This window comes from Clavelina lepadiformis, chromosome 7 (genome assembly GCF_947623445.1).
Source record: "Clavelina lepadiformis chromosome 7, kaClaLepa1.1, whole genome shotgun sequence".
Lineage (NCBI taxonomy): Eukaryota > Metazoa > Chordata > Ascidiacea > Aplousobranchia > Clavelinidae > Clavelina > Clavelina lepadiformis.
In genome coordinates this window covers 13492028-13508421 of record NC_135246.1, presented here as the reverse complement: position 1 = coordinate 13508421, position 16394 = coordinate 13492028, and the positions used below count along the sequence as shown (strand labels likewise).

The window sequence follows — 16394 nt, the reverse complement described above, 5'->3', positions numbered from 1 at the left end:
CAGTTCACAATTCGCCCTGGTGCTTAATGAAACATAATTGTTATTAACACTAAAACCAATTTATTTATCATCGTAAGCCATTTATTTTGATATAGCAGATTCTATACGGTAAGGTATATGCTATACAGGTACATTTGATGGATTTACAAAATTATAACATACAATAAAAACTAATTAAAAAACAATCAGATATGATAAACTTTTAATCAATTTAACCTAAACAACAACATTCTCGCTTAAAATGTATAATATTATTATTTTTCTTCCAATAGAATTTCAACAACCAAAAATTTTAGATTATGCAACAATTTCACATTTTACATTGCAAAATATCCATCACAGACAACTATTATATTTAAATTATTACTCTAATTCTTATAGGATGTGAAGTGTAATAAATTATTGAATTTAATAAGAACATTCATATATAGTGCATATATATATAGATTTTCAAATTTCGACTGGCACCTTTGTGGCTGTATTAATTGCTAATATGTAGCTATACTTCAGGTATAACCTATTGTAGAAATAGGTTAATACTTACAGAGTACAGATGCTAGAATGCTACGACATTAGGATTTAAAATTGAAGATATTCAATTGAGTTGTTTATTTTTCCCTTCTAAACTTCGTGGTACTATTACTGACCAACAGAAAACACATACTCATTTGCAATTAATTAATAGACAGGAAAGGCAATAAAGTCCCAACGGCTTAAAACATACAAAATTATGCAAATTACTATTATAACCCTAAATATTTTTAAGATTGAAATTTCTTCATCACATTAAATTTCATTGTAAGCAAATTATTAACACCACATTCTATAACATCTCCTGCTTCAACTGGCCCCACACCCTCTGGAGTTCCAGTTAGAACAACATCTCCCCTTTCAAGTGTCATAACATGGCTGATATAGCTGATAAGACTTGGAATATTAAAAATCATATCTTTTGTTGAACCATTTTGCTTCTCAACTCCATTTACTTTCAACCATAAGCCAACATCATCTGGATTTACTATGTCCCCTCTTGGAATTAAACTACTAATCGGACATGCTGTGTCAAAACCTTTGGCGAAGGACCATGGTTTGCCTTGCTTTTTAGCTTTGTCTTGCCAATCTCTAGCTGTCATATCAAGGGCAAGAACATAGCCTCCAACATAATCCATTGCAGAATTTTCAAGAATATTTGACCCATCTTTTGAAATAACTACACCAAGTTCAACTTCATGGTGCAAACTGTTACATCCATTGGGTATTTTAATGCTTTCTCCTTCCACTACATATGATGATGTTGGTTTCAAAAATATTAAAGGTTCTTTTGGAATGGGGTTACTAAGTTCAACACAATGGTCCTTGAAATTTCTTCCAACGCATACAACTTTCCTTCCCCATTCCGAAAAGCGACTCAGATTATTTTGCATTTTTTGTAGTTAGCTACTAACATCAACTCCTGCTGTTAAAACAATAACTGATATGAACCGACGTCTGAGAGTGACGCGACCGGCACTTTTCTTTTCACTTTTCAGAACTAATCCTATTTGCACAAAATGAAGAAAATATACTTCACTGCATGCAGTGTTTACAGCGACTAGTAATTCAAAGCCGAATTAGAAAGTAATTTTATACATATTTGTAGCAAATGTTTCATTTCTGTCTACAAACATTCTCAAAAGAAAAGTTTTTTTTTTAACATCAGGGCTATAAAGACATGCGCCTTGCGCCATGACACAAACGAAAAAGTCGGGCTGGCTTTACCTTGGTTATTATTATCAGCACCGAGAATGTTTTTGTACAGAAACATTGCAACAAAGACCAAAGACCAAAGAAAATGATACGAGGGCATACCCTCAAAAAGCTATGGAGCGTGACACTTCTCGTCTGGCTTCTGCCAGGTAAAAATTGTTAGAGATTAAAAAGAGAGTAATAATAACGGAGAAACTTTGCACACGTTTGGTTCCACGCGTGATCAATCGAACGTGGAAACACCGCTCTACCGTCTTTTGCTTTGCTTGGCAATTGACTTAATGTAAAAAGGTTACGATTGGATCGGGTCGTAGAACGTAATGTACAGCGTCAAATACTAACTGCGGTCCCGGTGTGATCTTACATCCATGTTCGATTTTGTGACAATTAGGCTAGTCTGAAACACATAATGACCTTAAACCTGAGCAAAAAGAAAGCGAGGAAATGGCTAAAAGTCAAGGCAAAACTTTCCAGCAATGGTCTTGATATAAGCGACGAGCCAACAAACAACCTTGTTTTGGCCAATGCTGGTTTAGGAAATGAAGTATGCGTCAAAGTAATAACCGAGTTATGTGAGCCGTATGGTTGTATTGATACCATACGATCATACATGGACAAATCCTATGCACTATTATCATATCAAAAAACAGATGAAGCTATGGCTTGTTTCAATAAACTGCAAAGTGTTGAGATTTCTAAAACATCAGATAATGAGTTAGCAACACTGTATCTGTACTTCCTACAAACTTTGCCTCCTTCCGAAGGTGCAATCAAAAAGAAAAATGACTTCCCACAAGGTTTAATTACACTTGAAAATTTTCTTAGTACTGAAGAGGAAGAAGAATTAATAATGCAAATTGAGAAAGATCTGGCAAAGCGCTCGGACATGCACATTCAAGAAACCTTGAAGCATCGAACTGTTCTTCACTATGGATATAAATTTCAATACGGAAGCAACGATGTTAATTCATCAAATCCCTTGAGCAAAAAATTCCCTTCTTTTGCAAACAACATATTGGATAAGATAATGAAGACAGGACATATCCCAAACCGGCCAGATCAACTTACCATAAATATTTACAATCCTGGTGATGGTATTCCTCATCATATTGACAATCCTGATGCATTTGATACAGGAATAGCATCAATCAGTCTGGGCTCACAGATAGTGATGGAAATGAAATCTCCAGTTGGACCCAAAGCAAACATTATGTTGAAACCTCGCACATTGTTAATTTTTACTGGAGACGCTCGGTATAAGTGGACACATGGCATAACGCAGAAGAAAAGTGATTTAGTTTGTGATGAACGTAGTGATCAAGAGTTCCTTGTAAAACGAGAGCGAAGAATATCGATGACGTTTCGAAAGATTCTTAAAAGTACATCTAATCACGTTGAAAACCTGGGCTGCACCATACCAGATAGTCAAAAATCAGCTGTGGATCTGGAAAAGCGATTTGTCCAGACTGTTTATAATGAAATAGCAGACCATTTTTCATCAACTCGTGAAAAGCCTTGGCCAAAAGTAGTCAAGTTTCTTGAAAATCTTAATCCAGGCTCTGTTGTTTTAGATGTTGGCTGTGGTAGTGGAAGATATCTAAATTGCTGTCCCGGTATTTGTATGTTGGGATGTGACAGTAGTCAATCCCTGGTTGACATTTGTTTAAACAAGAATTGTTTTGCATTCCTCTGTGATGGACAAAACATACCTGTCAGGAATAGTACCTTTGATGCATGCATTTGTATCGCTGTGATACATCACTATTCCACAAGTGATCGAAGACATTCTGCCATACTTGAAATACTTCGAGTGTTGCGTAAGGGTGCACTTGCTTTGATTTATGTATGGGCATTTGAGCAAAGGTTTAATGACATTGACTCAAATTATCTGAAAAAATCACATGCAAACTGTAATATAACGAAACGTAATGAAAACAGTTGCAATGCGTTTGCAGAAAATCAAAGTTTGGTTGTCCATGAAAACAAGACTTCATTTGTACAGCAAGATTTACTTGTCCCGTGGAAAAAGAAGAAAAACAGGCACGATGTTACATCCAGCCATAATATTTCAGCAGATTCAACCTATTATAGGTTTTATCATGTTTTTAAACAAAATGAACTTCAAAATTTGTGTCAAGGCATATCTGGCTGTAATGTTATTGACTGTTACTATGACAGTGGTAACTGGGCTGTTGTTTTGCAGAAGCTATAGTAGTGTAGCAATTATCACCTCGCAGTACCAGTCCCTTGTTGGTACAATGTTTTGATTCCTCTTTCCACAAAGAACTTCAGTGCCATAATTTTTAGTATCTTTTACAGTGTGATTTGTGCATATGCCAGGTGCGTAGAACCAACACATAAAATTATAATAGTAACATTTTTCTGCTTTGCATGTTAAATTTTCGTTATCGAAATGCATGTTTGCTGTTAAATGGCAGAGGTGGGACCTGTTTATTAAAGAAATGTTGCTTGTATTAAGATTTCTATTATTTCATGCCTCAAGAAAACTTTAACTAGTCATTTTACATCACACTACTGAATAATAGACTACACAAAGAGGACACTAAGATAACTAAACAAAATTCTCTGTATTTTTGTATTCTGTATTCTCTGTATCTTTGCTAAATTGCACAAAACAAAAGTTGAAGTTCATATAGTACCAGACAATTAAATAGACATTAATATAAAACATTATCACAATAGTTCAGACATTAAAAGATATGCAAATTCGAGCTTGATTTACACAATTTCCTGTGCAATGGTTTATGTGATGTATTTTGCTTTTAACTGCTAATGTTTCTGTATGTATGCTTTTCCAAACTGCATAGTTAATTGAATGAGATAATTACACTAATTTAGAAAGTGAGGATTGGCAAAACGGTCAACAATATGGATGTAGTTTCACACAGTAGACTGGAGAATTCAGTTCTTGTGGACAAAAAAACATCACAAATAAAAATTACCATCGAAAGGTCATGGAGAAAATGCAACAATTTAGAAAAGTCTTCTGCACTTGATAAAAATCAGTTTTCTTTGCAATTCTCCAACAATACTGCACAGACCACCTAATAGGTGCATGTAATTCTGAAAGAGATATTTTTGCATATGATCTATTTCTTTGATTTTCGTAAACTTTTTTGCGTAGGAGCACGTACAGGATCCATGCCTGCTAACATGGTCTGATATGTTTGTTGCAAGAAGGTGAAAACCTAAAAGTAAGAAATTTATAGTGGTTGGAAGTTCATATAATTTTCTATGGTTGTTGTTAAAATGTATGACAAACAGCCCTAAGTCCAAATGAAGTGTCATTATAATTTTTCTTTAATTCATAACTTTTACACTTACAGCAGCATAGTTATAAGCCAAATATATTGCCAGTATTGTCAGTGGAAGTGCCAAAATTGAAACTTGAGGTATTTCCGGCAGCACTGGTTTTAGCTGAAAAAAATCAAAGAGTCAATAATGTGGAGAAATAAACAAACTTTCATCTATAAAATATACGATGTTATGCTTTCCCACTATTTCAATACAAAAATCTACGAAATAAACTTATAATGTACAAGAAGTTGTTAAAAATAACACGAACCAAAATAAATTAAAGTGAAACAAACAGTTTAAATTTTCTGCTAATAAGTTCAAAACAAATAAACGTACTTGTGGTTCAAATCTGAATGTTATATGCTTGTATGAGCCTTTTGCAAAAAAACCAGCCGCTGGAGCGGTGTAGTCATAACGTGACTGAGAAAGGGTTGATTCTAGCCTTACAACGTATTCAGTTTCATCACGTGGCAGCTGTGGCAAGTGAAAAAATGGCGTCGCCTTTGTCATCGATAATGTTTGAACAGGATTAGCAGATGCACCACCCCCAGCCCGATATAACACAAGCTTAACAGAAGCAAGTGACGAGTATGAGTTAAACTTGTATTTCATAATTCATTACTCACCAAGAATCAGATACCTTAATGTGCGGAAGAAATTGTTGCGGTGTGATCACGTATCCGGATAGTTCAAATCCCACAACAGATCGAAAGGCAACGAATTTAACATTGTCCACATCTTCCTCTTTCATGATGATGGTTACATGTTGAGGAGCTATTCTGCTAAATCTCTCAGCTCCATCGTACACACTGACATTGTATTCACAGCCAGGATGCAAGCCACGTATTCTGAACGAGCCATCATTTCCACTCGTACCTTCTTCTCCAAGCCCTGCACAATTGTTTTCACCAGACTGGGATAAAGCACGTACCACGGTTCCCGTCTCAGGTTCACCATTAAGTGAAGTCACCTTGCCGTAGACACTGTAATTATATGAATTATATATATGCACAATCTACAATTCTACAGGAGAAAATGCCTAAAATTTCATATCAGTTTAAATGTAAAGTACAGCTTAAGTGTGTAAGATGATTTGATGAGACTAAAATTGTATATACTTAAACATTTACCTGAACGCAACACGTTTTCCAACAATATTGATATCAGTCTTAGCTCCTTCCACAATATCAATAACCTAAACAAAAATTTAATTCCTTCAAGGTTAAAACATTACAACACAGTGCTAAATATTACCAATACCACTACCATTTACCTGTGATGGTGGACTAAATTGGTATTCTTTCATTATGGCCTTGAAGTAATACTGACCAGGTTCCTGAAAAAATTAAATTCACTTCCTGTTAATGAAACAAAACAGAAGATGGGTAAAAAATGAGAAAAATGAATCAAATCATGTAAAGACACAATTTTTAACAAAATCACCACGCACCAACTTCATTCAATGATATTAAACAACACTCAGATTAAAATGAGTGAAAGCTTCTCTTACAAGTTTTGTCAAAGTAAGACTTCCATCTTTTCCTGTTAAATTATTACTTCTGTAATCACCACCACTAATGGAGAGCAAAACTCCTGGCAATGGTGTTTCATCTGTGCCCAGGTTTATCTGCAAAATGAAGAGACACTTCGTAAGTGTGCAAGCAAAATTTGCAAAAAAATATTCCCTTTTCGAATAGAATTCACAATGAGATGAAGAAAGAGAATAAGTCAAATTTTTCTTACTTTAAAAATTAGCTTGCTTAATTTCTTGGCCAGAAAATCACCACGTTTATCAGGTACAGGAGTAAGCACATAATCATCCAATGATGCTGAGATTGCATACTCCGTTTGAGGGTGAAGCGGCCCAACTCTAAAAATCAAAAATATTCAAAGGTCAAAAAACTGTTTTCAATAGTTCCTATAAAAACCTCTCACTGAAAAAGAATAAATGTACTTCAAAAAATCCCTACTTGTATTTTCCATCTTTTCCTGTTTTAAGTGAAATGGGTTCCACTTCACTACCCACAGTTGATATGGATACAGCTACACCACTTAGAGGAGGATTTATTTGGCCAGTGACAAAGGTACCAACTATACCTTTGAATCGGACAAGTTCTACAGCGCAGCTTCCTAAATGTAATAAAATACATTTTAAATTTCCTCTAGTAAGAAGTATTAAATCAATACTGACATAGTATGAAGTGCATATGCCAACTACACAACAGGATATTGGCTTATGTTTAAGCAAGAATAAACCATCTTACCAGACTGCATTGACGCTGCGGCAGTGGGTGGGTCAAACAGAAGCAGCTTTGACACTGGAGTAATGTCAAGTTTTTCACCATCACTGGCCCAGTATGAGAGTTTGTACAAGATGGTGTCCTATTGTAAAAATCTGTTTTTTACTGCAATATGAGACTGATAAGTGTATAAGTTCATGTGACATAAGAAATCACATACCTTCTTTCCATCTATGCTTTCCTCACTTAAGGTTAAATAATCTTTTGTAACTGCACAAAAAGATAATCATCACTACACTTAAACATGCTACAGTAAGTTGATAAAGGTCATAGATAACTATCCTAGTTAAATGATGCTAACGTCACTTAATGGTGCAATACATCACAATATATTACAGACATGATTTTATGAAAGTGGTCATGCTACCTTTTCCCCTGGAAGACCGAATCTCAACTTGAATTTTATCTTCCTTGAGTGGGGATTCCAGATATAGTTTTTTGGCTTCCATAGTTATTACAGCTTCATGAGCAATTGCATGAAGGTTGATTGGCTTTGGATTAGCGGTGTCGAAAACAATGGGAGACTGAACATCAAACTTGTGGCAAGATTGAGGTTCCAAAGTATATTTGCCAAGGTTCGAAAGACACAAGCGATTTCTGCCTTTTTTTAGGGAAAATGTATCAACAGGTTCACCAGCATGGTGAATAACCTTTAAAATGTAACTTCAATAAATGCCATTATATAATAAATGCAATTAATCACTGATATATAACCAACGCACAAAAACATTAAGAATTCACTGGCTAAGTCTGTGAAAAACCTTAATGAGACAACAAAGCATCTGACTGCATGAAAAGCAACGCTAAGGATAGCTCACCATTTTGATGTCATGAGAAATGGAACAAACCAGAACAAAACCAGACTGTTTGAAATGTGCAAGAGGAACAGTGTCTTTCACCAGTTCTTTTGGGACTGTTACTTTTTTGGATTCGCTTTCCCAACACCAGTCATTGTGGGATACATGTAGTGTGTATTCTCCTGGGGCTACACCACTATACAAATGAGTAGGTTAAAACACCTTAAACTTTCAGCCAGGTTGTAAAGCCTGAAACAACGAGAAATAACAAACTTACTCAAATTTTACAATGGTGTCGTTTACTTTCTCCGTAATGGAAACTTTCTGTTTCTTTCTTGTTACTTGAGCACTTGACAATTCTACAACTACATTCTTACAAGCAGCGATGCAGGTAACATGTACAGTAAAACTAGCTTGAAATTGTTTAAATAGAATGCCCTTCACTGGTGAATTGGTGAAACTGACCTTCAAAATTAAACAGAAATAAGCTATTAAGGCTCAAGAAAATTGTAAACATGCATAGCAACGTCTTTCCTCAGAAACCTCATATGAAATGAAAGAAGTAGTGAAAATGGCAAAAAAGTTTGTAGTTTGAAAAATAGTAGAGAATTTATACCTTAGCGATAGCCGGGTGTATCACCAAACCTTGTTCTTCAATTACTTTAGGTATTTTGGCTCTCAGATTGTACTCACCTAAACCACGAAAAGTCAAATGGTGTACAATAAAATAGGCAAGTTTTCAGTCACAACACTATTTAGTAGATCATTTTTTTGTTATAAAAGTGTTAGATACAAGTTTCCAGTATTTCAATACTTTTATTACGAACATTTTAAACGGTTATGAATTTCCGTGACTTTGTTATATTTATTTTTTCTGCCTACAAAAGAATCCAACTGTTTTGAATACCTGGTGACTTCATGAAACAAAATCGAGCATCTTTGTTCAAGTAAGCTTTCTGGGCATTTTGACTTTTTCCTTCTGGTGAAATTTCCATAGCCAACAGTTCCGGAGTAAAACTTGGTGAAAGTTTTTCAGAAATTTCAACATTACCACAAACAGAAAAGGCATTTGCTACAATTGTTGGTAGAATGGGAGTATCTGGATCAACCTTAACCTAAACAAAATATTTGCATATTTGCAAGAAATAAATCATGCAACTCTGTCAAACACTAAAGATTACAAAATAACTGCTGGTAACTCATACCTTAGTTGTGGGAAATGTCATATCTTCTTTTTTAACAGTAACCTCTAGTACAGCACCTACAAAATCAAAAAGAGAAATATTGCAATATTCTGTACTCTTTGATAATTATTAAACTTGACATCCTTTGCCATATTGCGTCCAATGGTGTAAACCAGAGGTCGGGAACCTATGGCTCGCGAGCTACATGTGGCTCTTTTGATGACAGCATCTGACTCGCAGATAAATCTAAGCTGGCATTTTTTAACACAATTGTTACGAATAAAACTTTTACTGTAATTGTAAGTGGCATTAACAGTAAGAAGCATGTTTTTAAAGAGTAAATTCAGACATTTACCGTTGTCTAAAATTGTTAGTTTTGCTTAAAATACACACGTTAGTTGCATTAAGCTTTGAAAAATATTATATGGCTCTAGCGGAAATACAATTAAAAATATGTAGCTTTCATGGCTTCCTTAGCCAACAAGGTTCCCGACCCCTGCCGTAGCCTATACCATATGCAGTATAGTGGATATATAGGAGTCGCAACACTATTTATTTCAAACTGTTTCCACTTAAATGCAATGAAGACGGCGACCAACGCAAAAATGTAATGTAATATGTAAAATATGTAGAATAATAGGTAGAATGTGTAGACGGTTAGACTGTACTAACCGGAGGCAGAACCTGAATGCTTGTGCCTCACTGTATAATATCCTTCACTGTTGGTGACATCCTGCTGCTTGCCATTGATCATTATCATTGCACCTGTAAATAAGTAAAACACAAGCCACTGAATGTCATCCTCAAATATAATTTTGAATTTATATATTATATATAAGTTACATGCATATAAACAAATGTTATGGCCAATTTTTAAACATAGACAATTCAAACATGTTTATATTATTTCACATAACTTCTTTTTAGGCATAAATATTTCACCTTCCACTGGTTTACCACCAACCACATGCAAAATTCGTCCCTGAACTGAATAACCAGTGACGGTGAAGTCAGTGCCTTTGACAATGTGGTTGTTCTTCACACTTACTTTCAGTATGTTCGGTTCAATTTCAAATCTAGTTCAAATCAAAAATATTTTACATGAACTACTAACGATATTCAATTTATCAAAGCACAAAAAATAAATGAATACTGAAGCAACATAATTGTAGCCAATTGCTTACAAGCAAAACTCATATTTTAAAATGATAACTATGTACTTGATAGTACAAAGAATCCGTTAGAACTGGCTATTGGATGGAAAACTCTTTCTATAATAACGAAACATTTTCTCACTGCATTCGTTCCCCTTTATGATAAGGTATGATTGCATAGTCTGCAGGTGGAAGGTTGGGAAAGCTGTACTCTCCCCCTGAGGTGGCAGTGCATAGAAACACTGGGTATCCTTGGCAAATGATATGACTAGCAGAAGCTGGCTTTTGCTTGTTGCAATCTGTGATCTGTGAAACACAGACAATATAACTGTCTTCTGCTGTATGGTTTATTGCATAATACTTTTGTGTATAATATTTGTAAGTACTGAAAATTACCAGAAAAAAAGCCTACTTTTTAAAAATAAGTTATCATAAAGGGACATAATAGTAAGTTGCATACTTAAAAGTGCATGTAATGACACAACATAAATGTGTGGTGCACACATGACAATGCCACAAATTTGTTAAAACAATATGATTTGTTTTGCATACATCACCAACCTCTTTTGATAACTTTGACTTCGTAAATAGAAGCAATTCGACCCCAGTAACGGGAAGTGACTGAACTGATACTTTCCCTCTAATGTCATAACCAGAAACAACAAGATCTTCTTTGCACTTTGCGTTTCCATTTGTAACAGTTATAGTAGTGCTTTGCTACACAAATAAATCACTGAGTTAACCTAAAAGGTAAAATCAATCCAACTTTTACAACTACAAGCACAACAACTGCCGTTAAGCTAAACCTGGGGGTGCAGCACAAACCTTTAAACTTGAAACAATTTTAGAGCTTAAAAAAGTGTGAATAAGCCTTTATTAAAAGACGCCATAAATTATATATAGCCAAAATGCAAAATCTTTTGGATCTATGATGTCCAGTAGAATTTGCCGACTCAAGGGGCACAGAAAAAGTGGGGAATTAGGCAAACAACATGTGAATAAGAATAGGCCTACACAATTTTGAGAACCCTATTTTTTCAAACTGAACTTCTGGAAAAAAAGAATGCAAGCAGGAGACACAATTTGGATTGGTGCACAATAATGTGGAGTTCAGAATGCAATCTTGAAGGAATTCAATATCTTTGATTGCTTTGCCTTTGCCAAAGATTTGTCCTTTATATAGGAGCTTCCACTAAGTAAAACTGATAAAAGCAGCATAAAATCACAAAATAATGGATCCATATGATGACATACCTACATTGTGATGCACAAGCAGGTTGTGTTACATTAGTGAGGAATAAGGATTGTGAACAATGTCAAAGAATATATGCAACTTCTATATCCTTATTAGTTCAGAATGTTAAACAACTATTTAAATCATTGTAAAATTCGCTATGCTAGCTAGGTAGGCACCAAGGGATAGATGGCTAATTAGGTGAATTTTGGTTTTAGTTCTACTGTAAGTTAACTGTCGATTAAAATTATGTATCAGGGCTACAGGGGGGGGGGGGGCTGCAAAAACCTTCACTGACACCAAGATATTGTTTTGTTTCCCTGAGATGTTAATATAATCAATTGAAGTAGGAGTCAGGACAATTTCACCAACTCCAACATTGACTGCACAGACCTAACCTCTATATTTGTGTTTGTATAATTTATATTATATTTAATGCTACAATTTACAATTGAAATAACTACACTCTCAAAAGATTCTTCTAGCATAAAAGTAGTTTCAGTGTGATTTGGAGTTAATATTAATAAAGCAAGCAGAGGTAACAAAGATGGGAACTGCTGGAGTTGCATGATGTTACGAGTAGCGATTCATGCTGCAGTGTACGAACAAATTATAAAAGTTTTGCATCGCCAACTACCAACAAAACCAAGCTCATAGTTACACATTTTTTGTTAAAAGTTACTGTCATGTTAACAAATAAGCATGGTACATTGGTACAAACCTTGCTAAACAAGAATGTTTCATGTGATGCAGTGATGACATATTGACCAGGTGGAACACCATCAAAGTGAAATGTTCCACTGATGATTGTTTCTGTTGAATCTATTACTTTGTTTGAGTCTGATGCTTTTAGCTTAACAATTACACCTTCTGGCCCTGAATTACCAGTTCCAATACTGGATACCTACAAATATGAAACATTTTAAACAGCAATTCTAAACAGGATGCAAATTTTATATCTTCCATAATGTAAAACAACAATTTAAATCATAGTAAATTTCACTACACTAGTTAGTGCAACATTTCACTTAAAACACGATATTATTTTCTAAAAAATGCCAAAAGATTACCTGCCCAGATACAGCAAACCCTTTAAAAACAAAATTGATGTCCTTGCCTTTGGTGCAGTCATCATTAACACCATCTACACTAAGGTCAACTGACATCGGTTCTAAAACAACAATTTTGCTTTTACCTATAGCCACTGCATTTGCCAATAATACAGTACATAAAACAATCATACTGTTCCTGTGTATATATGATTAAAATCACAAAAAATGCTGTCATTTTGCAAATTCTTATAGCAATTGAATGATACTATACAATTTCCGTCAAGGCATGCAATAATTTAAAAGACGTGAAAGTCGTCAAAACTTTTTCTCATTAATTGAACAATATTCCTGAATCAGTGTAAATAGTAATTGCTTACCAAACAGCCAACCTTTTGGAGGATCAATTTTCAAAATAAAGTTTCCCTAAATTGAAAAGCAATATAAAGACAAATACCATAAAGCATATCCAATTTCTTAATCATTTTAAATCAAAAAATAGCAATTATGCCAAAAATAAACCAACCATACAGTTACTCATAGAAGTTTAAAACTACATGACCCATAGGTTTACTTTTCATTACTTTAGTGTGAAATAACATTTGCAAACATTATATATCTACATATACCACGGTTGCCACCAGGCATAATAGTCATCAATTATAAGGCACTACAGTTGAATACAGAACTTTATAGTCGGCCTATGTTTCATTAACCCATTCGAGTTAACTTCATCTGGACAATTATTCTATATATTTTCGCCAAATTGAAATTTTATTCCCATTGCCATGATGAAGTTAACCCAAATGGGTTAATGAAACATAGGCAGACTATAAAGTTCTACATTTACCAGTAGTGCCTTATATTTGATAATTATATATATATATATATATATCAACAAAAACTGTTAGCTTCACAGACCTTCTCTACAAAAGGAACCATAAAGTATCCATTGTTAGGAGCACACTCAGTCTGATACTTCAACATTCCTTCATAAGTGAAAAGTTGTATCTAAATTTTTGAAACAAAAAAGAAGATGGACGTAATGACTGAAAACTGACGTAACTGTATTTATATATACTTGTATTTGTTTATAAAAAGCTGCTGACTTTTATTGTTTGCTAAAATATTTAAAGCTAACATAACGAAACGACATACGAGGAGACAATTGGATAAGGTAGTGTACATAAACACAAAATTTTGCAAAAATATGTTCATGCAAAATCGCTATTCAATTCAAAAAGCATAACGTTTCAGTTAGTCAGCAAAAATTGTGTCACATTAGTAGTTTTCGTTTAAGAAAACTTCATCTACTCACTGGTTCATCACAGAATGTAAGAATATCTAATTATCTATACCTTAATCGACTTCCACTAAATAAGCTAATTGGCTAAAAATGTGGCAGTAGGTATCTAAATGCTAAGTATTTTGTTCAATGATGAGTGGTGACCAACACAATACTTTGAAGTCTTTAATGAAATGCTTGTAAAAATGGCACAAATGCATGTAAACTTCACATCACAAAAGCCACAAGTATAACATGAATTGAAAGATAACTAAACACTTTACCTAAGCAAATGTGCTTTTTAGTTGCCTTTATCTGCAACGACCAGCACAGCTTTAATTAGCACCTAGGAAAAAACTTACCTCAATTTGAGTGAAGTCAATTGACACATCAGACTTAACAAAGCCTCCACAACCCAAGATTTCTTGACAAAATACAACCTCTACGATAGAGAGTAAGAACCAGCAGACCGCATACAGATTTAAGTTAACCATATTTTTATGCTATACTTGCCATTTGCCTTCAAATATAAAATTATCTCATACTAAATTTGGATAAGTGCCTAGGTAATGAAACAATTACTCATCCAAAAAGTAGATCTTTTAAGATTGTTTTCAAGCAATTTTTCCATCTCTATCACTATGTCTTACAAGTAGAAGAGCACAAACTACAAACTTTTCAGTAGAGTTAGGATATATTTTTTAAAGTGACTATTTCACCATACGTCTTCTGGTTGTGCACTTGTATACTAGACCCGATTTAGGTTAGGTTTAGATTGCTATATTATAACAATTAAGTTAGGTTTACAAGGAACTTTGAAAAATAGTTTCAAACGCTTGATTTGTTCCGGTGAAACAGTGCTAGTTTAGATTTTTCCTATACGCTCTTGGTCTTATCGATGTTCCCCCTTCAGCTCTTGTTCAAATGCTTTTACTAATTCCAGTGTTAATCTTACTCTTTTGATGCAGATTGACAGTAAGGACTGATGGGTGCACAAAACCCAATGTTCATATAAATTACGTACTAATGCTACAATGCATCACGATGTTAAAAGTCAACTATTATTTGTTCTTGGCCTAGCCTATGTACAGATTGCGATGTATACGCTAAGCACTGGTAAAGTTTTCTGATTATGAAACACCATCGGTAACTGGGAAAGGTAACGAACTCATTTGCGTGTGCAATGCGCATGCTTCAGTCGCAGTTATACTATCATCTATTGGTATTACGTCATTTATTTTTAGCTGTTAATTGTTCGGGGTTGTTAAACTATTAGTTGATTAGTTATTAAACTACTTCTAAGTTCTAACCATTATAGACATTTAGCTTAACCTATAGTTTACAGTCTAGCGTACTTATAACACAATAACATTAACTTCTAGCCTATTTCTTAATGTTTGTTGTCTGCTGAATGCTAAATTTTTTTGGAAATTTGTTGTTTACTCTTGTTAATTATTGTTATTCAATTTTTTATGATAATGCTAGCCACGAAAACTATGGCAAAACTGTTCATATATTCATTACCATAACCTTTGGTTTTTGTAGCACTTTTTGCACGTGATTTGCAGTAAATTCTTATTCCCCATAGTACATTGTAATTTTATATGATGTCTATAATGGTTTATTTTTCATTGTTGTGGAGGCAGGGTCGCAAAAAAAAATTGTGACAATCGAAACTTTGTCAAAGACTAGCTGGGTAAATGGGACTTGAGCGAGTGTATTCTGTTATATTGTAATGCATATTTTTACCATTAACTGTTACCGATAACGAGCAGGAAAAAGTGGCAAAACCAAAGAGCTTAAAACATGCAAAATGGTTATAAACTTATAATAGAATTGTGCTATAAGATGGTAGGTTAGCATGTCCACCAAACCCATAATATAGTTTCTAAGTCTAACGAGTTTAAAACCAAAATAACACGAAACAAATAACAACGCAAACAACATAACATCTACACTATTGGAAAACGCAGAAGACACGTTCCCTAACAAACACCGATATTAACAGCTGAAATAAAAACTTAAAGTGACATGGTTTGACCAACGATATATCGTTGGTTTGACCAAAGAGACAAGAAAACCGCCCAAAAGAAAGTCCATTGTAGGGACCGGAATACCCTATCCGTGACCAAAAAAGGGCACAATTTTGAGGCCCACTAGTGTATTAAAACATTAACAGTATAAGAATCAAACAAAAAAGTATAATATTGCCCTTAGGAAATTATGCCTATACATTCCCTTCAACTAAGGTATTATGTGATGAATAGTGGACACACCGACTATGGCGTATAGGCCTACAAACTAGCGATTGCAATGAACTATGTTAT

At 34.4% G+C, this 16394-nt stretch overlaps 3 protein-coding genes across 3 annotated transcripts; 1 reads left to right on the top strand and 2 right to left on the bottom strand.

Annotated features, from left to right (window-relative positions):
* Window positions 1-22: 22 nt before the first annotated feature.
* On the bottom strand, window positions 23-1830 carry LOC143464461 (oxaloacetate tautomerase fahd-1, mitochondrial-like). Its single transcript, XM_076962237.1, has one exon. The coding sequence runs from the start codon at window positions 1422-1424 to the stop codon at window positions 762-764; it is 663 nt and encodes a 220-aa protein (XP_076818352.1). The 5' UTR covers window positions 1425-1830; the 3' UTR covers window positions 23-761.
* A 33-nt stretch (window positions 1831-1863) lies between these two features.
* On the top strand, window positions 1864-4220 carry LOC143464457 (tRNA (carboxymethyluridine(34)-5-O)-methyltransferase alkbh8-like). Its single transcript, XM_076962232.1, has one exon. It carries the CDS (start codon window positions 2156-2158, stop codon window positions 3956-3958), a length of 1803 nt encoding a protein of 600 aa, XP_076818347.1. The 5' UTR covers window positions 1864-2155; the 3' UTR covers window positions 3959-4220.
* Window positions 4221-4328: 108 nt separating this feature from the next.
* Window positions 4329-14607, bottom strand: LOC143464456 (BOS complex subunit NOMO1-like). Its single transcript, XM_076962231.1, has 26 exons — window positions 14430-14607; window positions 13704-13793; window positions 13163-13208; window positions 12804-12904; window positions 12455-12637; window positions 11061-11216; window positions 10642-10805; window positions 10288-10421; window positions 10018-10110; window positions 9367-9422; window positions 9069-9276; window positions 8778-8854; window positions 8439-8626; window positions 8183-8357; window positions 7732-8014; window positions 7525-7574; window positions 7329-7446; window positions 7035-7194; window positions 6808-6934; window positions 6575-6691; window positions 6338-6400; window positions 6195-6259; window positions 5705-6047; window positions 5401-5631; window positions 5092-5184; window positions 4329-4955 (listed from the first exon to the last, which is right to left on the bottom strand). The coding sequence occupies exons 1-26, from the start codon at window positions 14559-14561 to the stop codon at window positions 4857-4859; spliced, it is 3552 nt and encodes a 1183-aa protein (XP_076818346.1). The 5' UTR covers window positions 14562-14607; the 3' UTR covers window positions 4329-4856.
* Window positions 14608-16394: the final 1787 nt, after the last annotated feature.

Coding starts and splice junctions, on each gene's coding strand:
- LOC143464457 (XM_076962232.1), top strand. CDS start 2,156: ATGACCTTAAACCTGAGCAAAAAGAAAGCGAGGAAATGGCTAAAAGTC.
- LOC143464456 (XM_076962231.1), bottom strand. CDS start 14,561: ATGGTTAACTTAAATCTGTATGCGGTCTGCTGGTTCTTACTCTCTATC. Junction 12,905..13,162: donor TCCAAAAGGTTGGCTGTTTG/GTAAGCAATTAC, acceptor TTGTTGTTTTAG/AACCGATGTCAGTTGACCTT. Junction 5,185..5,400: donor CATTCAGATTTGAACCACAA/GTACGTTTATTT, acceptor GATTTTTTTCAG/CTAAAACCAGTGCTGCCGGA.
- LOC143464461 (XM_076962237.1), bottom strand. CDS start 1,424: ATGCAAAATAATCTGAGTCGCTTTTCGGAATGGGGAAGGAAAGTTGTA.